Source organism: Solanum pennellii, chromosome 12 (assembly GCF_001406875.1).
Source record: "Solanum pennellii chromosome 12, SPENNV200".
NCBI lineage: Eukaryota > Viridiplantae > Streptophyta > Magnoliopsida > Solanales > Solanaceae > Solanum > Solanum pennellii.
The window spans coordinates 67,861,282-67,868,884 of NC_028648.1; the positions used below are offsets into that span (position 1 = coordinate 67,861,282).

Below are 7,603 nucleotides of genomic sequence, written 5' to 3' on the forward strand. Positions count from 1 at the left end.
ATAATATATAGACATAGATATTCATAATTATGTAGCTAATACATATAAAAATAACCTATATTACTATATTCACAAAGTAATAAAAATGAGGGGAAAAAACTTCTAAATACATTTCAGACAAGAAAAGAATTAGCGACAAAAACAAATTGTTATATGTGTAAACGAATAAACAATGACAACATATAATAATTTATTCCGTCTTTGATTTTCTTTGTGAGAAAAATTAAAATATAACTTATTCTAATAATTCTTTTGATTGAAATAGGATAATTATATCAATTATGTTTATTGTATAAAGTAGGATTATAGAGGACAAAATGACTAATATTGTCAATCTGTGTAGCTAAGATACTATTACAAGCCAAAGTTGAAACTTTTTTTTAATAATAAAAGTAATTTCTAATTATGTTTCAAAAAAACATTCTTCTAAGTCTTCCTTTGTAAGTAGATCCACCACCATGTTTCACTTTTTAAAGTTATGTCAAAAGCTCTTTTTATATGCTATCAATTATTTTTAACACAATTACCAATATATAAAAATATATTATTTAATTATAATAATATAAAGGTATTGTTAATATGATATTGTTCTATGTATGGTATTTATAGTATTTATAGTCTTATCATGCCAAATAAAAAAATATTTACATCGAAAAGGAAAAGAAATCTAAACCACAATTGTAAGTTATGAAATTATTAACACTAAAATTTAAAGGGTATGAGTTGTGAGTAATTACTCTTTATGAATATATAACTAGTAAAACTATCTGCAGGGGTAGCTCTAACAAATCGGTGGTCTAAAGTCAAATTCGAATAGAGGCCTTAAATTATATTTTTTTAATGAAGTTTATTATAGTCAATTATTTAATTTTTCTTGAGACATAGTACTCATCAGTGTTTTAAAAGGTGGGGACGTGAAGGGAGACATTTACACAATACAGAGCGAGACGTAAGCCTCGAGATAGGGGCATAAAACCCATGGATCTACGGGGCGTAATCTCATGTATATTTAATTTTATAGTTTTATAACTATTAAAATAAGCAAAGGAAAATCTTTCAATGATTTTACAAATAATTTGGTTATACATAACCTATAATATATAGTAATTATATTATGATTTTTATTTGAGATAAGTATTAATAATCATAACAAAGAAAAAAAAGTATTATTATTACTATTTGAGAAATATTATTACGTACACTAACAATAAAAAATATAATCTAAAGCAAAAAAGTTATAAATAAAATTAAAAACGTTTGGGCCTAAGTTTTTTAGGCTCGGGAATTACGTCTTTATGATCGAGACTTACATCTCAAATTTTAGAAGATATATCTTATAGATCTACGTCTTTAATTTATGCCCGGAGCGTTTTTGGTACGCCCCGCTCCGGGACTCGCCCCGAGACTCTATTCGAAAATGTTTTTGAAAACACTGTTACTCATATTTTTTAAGAAAGATATGTATAACCTATTATTTTTTGAAAAACAATAAAAAAAATGAGGCCCCTCAAATTTTGGGGCCAAAGGCGGTTGCTTTTTTTTCAAAAGGTGTAGAGCCGTCACTGACTACCCCTGCCTCACGTAAGAATTTAATATTACAGAATTTATAAAATAATACTTAAAATCTATTCGTCATTAGAATTAAAACACTATATTATCTTACATGCAAGATAACATAGACGAACATTAATATGCAAAGGAAAATGATAATTGTAACATCTTATCATTTACCTTTCAATCAAACATATTTAATTTGATTTATAATTTATCCTTTTGCTTCTTGGGAGTTCTATTATTTGATTTTTTGGAGAATCAAATGAACATCAACTTGAAATTTTACATTTTCTAATAAATAAATAATCGTTGTTGAAGGGTTAAATAAATTTTAAAAGGTTGAAAAAAGTGAATGTATATTCTAATTTTAATGTGTAGAAAGTTCAATCATACATTTTGCTTTACATATATCATTTTAAAGTTCCCCCATCTAAATGTATCATATGAAATTATTAAAATGGAAAATCAAACGAAGAATGTATCATACTGGACAACAATTCAACTTATTATATATACTTGAAAGAGAAAAATATTATATAAAAACTATTCAGTGTGTTTGGGTGTTTTTTAAAATCAGCATACCAAAGTGATGAAGTTCAGTTTGAAACTATACACTCCTATTTCAATTGCAGTGTCGAGAAACACATATATTACTTCAAAAAAAAATATTTACAACTTGCAGTAAATTTGAGAATCTATCCACGCTTCATATTAAATATGAGCAATTAATTTATTGGGTAGTTATATATGTCTTTGGGATTAAAAGAGTAGTCATATTCCTCTATAGGTCATCCACACCACATCCTTGAAGTCATGTCTAAAGTTTATTAATTCTTGTCTTCTTTTCCTGATTCACTTTGCACATTAAGGCACAATAAGGTTTTTAAGATTTTTATGTCCTTACAATGACATACCAAATTTGAATTATGTCTCCAAGAGATGGTTGTATAGATTTTTAAGGGATATTTTTTTATTGTACCTTCAACAATTTCAGTAGAGAAGACTTGTTTGAAACTTATGACAACAACTTTGCAGAAACATAATGCCACGATCCAAGCCTACACCTTGAACGTGGACGGCACTCGAGATCCATTGTTGGTCCCCTTCGAACCTTCATCTTGGTTACCTACAAACAGAAGACTATTCAGGCATACATAAGCATTAAATTGAAAGAAATGCTTAAAAATAGTTTAGTGAATCTTAAAATTTCCCTGAATATACTGAGTATGAAATATAAGTTTTAAAAAAAGTATTTTAGACTGAAAGACTCTCCAATATTGTGTATCTATGAAGCCTCTACTATAAAAAGATGAGTGTTGGGACAAGACTCACGACTCCTCAAAAGAACTATTACTAGCAACATACATAATTGGAGTCCTTCGAAAGTAAGGAGGCCTCACTCGAAAGCTGATGAGCAGATGAAGTGTTCTAAACAAACTCTTGTTAAGGTACCTAAGAACTTGTATTTGCATAATTGAATGATGCAAGTTAAATAAAATCAGTACATTAAATGTAAGAAGGTGTAATATAGTTGAATAAAAAATAACTGAATAAAAGGACTACTATATATATAGATATATACTCAACTGAATATAAAGAAATAAAGAGGTGAAATCATTTTAAACTTTACAAAAATACTTACCCATATCGGAACTCAACATATTAAGTGACATAATAAAAATATACTTTTAACTCTATCTGGGAGATTCTTTAATTGATAACCATCACTATGATCTACGACTGCCAGAATTGTCCTATACTTTGTCGGGGTATAAAACACCTCAACTAAGTGGATCCACTAAACTCTTCCTGAAGGAACTTAGGATTCATGTAAAATGTATGATCTTGTACCTATACATACATGGTCTATAAGGAATGTGTGTTGTCTGAACTCATTCTCATATCGGTGCTCAATGTTAAAAGATATGTGTATCCTTTATTTTTCACTAGTACTTTTTCCTGCATATTTTTTTTCTACTAAGATTTTAACAAGACATATTATCCATGGACATCTGTAAGGGGTCTGACCCGGTTACTCGACATGGTACGGTTACAACAAAGTTAGCATGAATGACTTTGTTAAGGGCTTAGATGAGGATAAAATTAATTATGTGAGCGGAGTGTTAACATGGCTTAGAGAAGTCAAACAAAGTTAGGAAGGCAATTTCATGATATGACATGGACGCTGGCAAGGCAGCAGACCATGGCATTGCATGAGTGCTGGCCGACCTCGATTGTGGACAAAGTTTGACATGTGAAAAACACATGGTCTGATCAAGTACGAAAAAATTAAGCTGAAATAAATTAAAGCATAGAAAAATATGAATGAAACTCAACAAGAAAGAAATGAATGACACGAGTGAGTTAAAAGTTAGCATGACCAAGAAAAACACAGGCAAGGCAACGGCAGGGCGTTGGCAGTGCGCAGACATAAAAAATGGGCGGATGATTCGGGTGGACTTTGATCAAACAATAACTATACAACATTTAGAAATTGCATTGAAGCCAAAAATATAGATGGAAATGACAACAAATGTGTGAAATTCAATCAACCATTAGTCACATGTCAAGCACATGCAGCGACGATTACCTTTTTATAACCGCTTGTGTCCAGATTCATTGTAACTTGTATGATTTTTGAATTCAAAATTTGAATGCTCTTATCAGTTAGGGATGTCAAATAAAGTTTAGTTTAGTGTCTATGGTCATGACAAGTGTAAAGCATGTGTTAGAAAGCTATGCAATATAAAACACAAGGCTGCCACATGGTCTATAAATGTGCAGTCTTAGTGTTGAACGAAATGAGAGAGTCAAAGAGAAAAGAATTAAGTCTTGAATTTCACTAGACACTTAGAGAAAAACGTGAGGCTTTTGAATGGTGTCAAAGGCAGAAACCAACTTGTGATTGTGCCTCAAGTTGAAGTTGAAGTTAGGATAAAATTGTTATCCTAACGAGTGAGATCCCTTCTATTATTTTGATTATTAATATGAAGGTTGGGTTTACCTGTAGTTCTTGTGTGCATTTCATTATTAAGCATCGAAAATTATTCTAAAGCAAAGCACAAACAATATTGAACATTATGCAGAATATGCTGCGAACAGGTCGAATCAAGAGTTGGACTTGACTGCCGCATAGTGGGTTAACCTCTGACACTGAATTTAGATGAAGTAATGTACCAATATGACAACATCCAAGGGGAGAGTGTTATGAAATATTATGGTATGGATGTCCACTACACTAAGAAGTTAGTATGACTGATTATTTCCATTAGTTTCCTTCATTATGAAGATAACCTCCACCTTTATAATGATATGAATATCCACTACACTAAAAAATTATTATGACTAATTATCTCTATTACTTTCATCCATTATGAAGATAACCTCCTGAATATTATTATTGTAATCTTTCATCTCCATAACTTTCTCTATTATATTATATAATTTTAAAAAAAATATCTTCTTTATATTGTTTTTATTCTTAAGTTTAAAACTAAACACATATTTTTTTTAAAGATAAGAAATCATAATACTCCATTTAAAAAAGAATGATATTATTATTTTTTTAACTGTTTAAAAAAGAATGACGCCTTTCCTTTTTTGACAACAGTTTAATTTTAGCTTTCCACGTGACATGCTTAAAACTATAAAATTAAAAGATATTTTAGTATATTTAACATAACTTTAATTTTGAGTCATAAAATTAAAAAATTCTTTATTTTATTAAATTACGTTCCAATTAAACTAAGTATCTTTTTTTAAAAGCAGTGAGTATTAAGGAGAAAATCTCTTTTGGTATTCTTTTGGCTCTAAGTTTTGAAATGTTGAAAAAATGAGCAGGGCAGAAAAGGTGTGTCTTTCTTTGTTAAGCTACTGCAAAACACTTGTAAACCTCAACCAAATCCACGCCTTCGTTTACAAATCCGGCCTTGAGACCAACCCACTAATCGCCGGAAAACTCCTAATACTTGGTGCCCTGCAAATTTCTGATGCTATTGATTACGCTCGCCGTCTGCTCATACACTATCCAAACCCAGATGTGTTCATGTACAACACCCTCATCCGAGGTGAATCCGAGTCAGACTCACCCAAGAATTCAGTCAGCACATTCATTTACATGCTACGACAATCATATTCTCCTCCTGATAGTTTCTCCTTTGCTTTTGTACTCAAAGCAGCGGCTAATTTACGGTGTTTAACAACTGGGTTTCAGCTGCATTGTCAAGCTATGACTCGTGGGCTTGACACCCATCTCTTTGTTGGGACTACAATTATTAGTATGTATGCGGAATGTGGGTTTGTTGAGTTTGCTTGGAAGGTGTTTGTTCAAATACCTCAACCAAATGTTGTGGCGTGGAATGCAATACTTACAGCGTATCTTCGAGGGAGTGATGTAAGTGGTGCAGATAAAGTGTTTGGTTTAATGCCGTTTAGGAATTTGACTACTTGGAATGTGATGCTGGCAGGGTATACTAAAGCAGGGGAGCTTGAACGTGCACAGGGGTTGTTCTTGCAGATGCCAAGTAGAGATGATATTTCTTGGAGTACTATGATCGTTGGATTTTCTCATAATGGTTGCTTTGATGAGGCGATTCGGGTATTCAGGGAGTTGGTTGGGAGTGAAAGTAAGCCCAATGAAGTGAGCTTGACGGGTGCTTTATCTGCGTGTGCTCAAGCTGGGGCGTTTAAGTTTGGGATGGTATTACATGCATATATAGAGAAAGTGGGGTTGGTTTGGATAACTTCTGTGAACAATGCACTCTTGGATACCTACTCCAAGTGTGGAAATGTGTTGATGGCTCGTCTTGTCTTTGAGAGAATGCTTGGGAAGAAAACCATCGTTTCTTGGACTTCTATGATCGCAGGGTTTGCAATGCAAGGATATGGTGAAGAGGTGATAAAATATTTTCATGAGATGGAAGAATCTGGGACCAGACCTGATGGGGTCACTTTTATTTCAGTACTTTATGCATGTAGTCATGCTGGTTTAGTTGAACAAGGTCATGAGCTATTCAGTAAAATGACAGAAATTTATGACATTGAACCAACTATTGAGCATTATGGTTGTATGGTTGATTTGTATGGTAGGGCTGGTCAGCTTCACAAGGCATATGATTTTGTGGTTCAAATGCCAGTTCCACCCAATGCAGTTATCTGGCGAACACTTCTTGGGGCTTGCAGTTTTTTTGGTGACATTGAAATGGCTGAGCAAGTCAAGGAAAGACTCTCTGAGCGGGATCCAGACAATTCTGGTGACCATGTTTTGCTGTCCAACATTTATGCATTTGCAGGGAAATGGAAGGATGTTGCCATGGTGAGGAGATCAATGACTGAGAAAAATTTGAAGAAAATACCAGGTTGGAGCACGATTGAAATAGACAAGGTCATGTACAATTTTGTAGCAGGTGATAAACGAAATGAGATTACTGAAGAAGCTTATAATAAGCTAAGTGAGATAATGTTAAAACTTAAAGTAAAAGGTGGTTATATTCCAGAGGTAGGCAGTGTTTTGCATGATATAGAAGAGGAAGAAAAGGAAGATACTGTGTCTAAGCACAGCGAGAAACTTGCTGTTGCTTTTGGTATGACAAGGTTATGTAAGGGAAGCACCATACGAATTGTAAAGAATTTGAGGGTGTGCAAAGATTGTCATAGTTTTATGAAGTGGATATCTGAAGTCTATGGATTAGAGATTGTGGTTAGAGACCGAAGTAGGTTTCATTCTTTTAAAGAAAGTTTGTGCTCTTGCAGAGATTATTGGTGAGGGATGATTTATGGTCCAATTGAATTGGCAATGCTCTTATTTTCTGGATAAACATGTTGAGTGCAAACAGAAGACCCACATTTTGGATGACATGGAATCCTCCATGCTTGCCATAGAAATGAAAGAAAATGGAAAAGAAGTAGTCAAACATGTCTGTCAACTAATTGACTTGGAAAAGGCTACTGCATCAAGATCCTTACAGATCTTCTGGTATGTGATATCAGGACTCTGCTTATTTAATAACTAAAGCATAATGGCCCTGAACAATATTGCAAACTTAAATTT

At 32.8% G+C, this 7,603-nt stretch overlaps 1 protein-coding gene across 1 annotated transcript; it reads left to right on the top strand.

Moving 5' to 3' along the window:
* Positions 1-5,343: 5,343 nt before the first annotated feature.
* On the top strand, positions 5,344-7,579 carry LOC107005724 (pentatricopeptide repeat-containing protein At1g74630-like). Its single transcript, XM_015204374.2, has one exon. It carries the CDS (start codon positions 5,387-5,389, stop codon positions 7,316-7,318), a length of 1,932 nt encoding a protein of 643 aa, XP_015059860.1. The 5' UTR covers positions 5,344-5,386; the 3' UTR covers positions 7,319-7,579.
* The last annotated feature ends 24 nt before the right edge of the window (positions 7,580-7,603 follow it).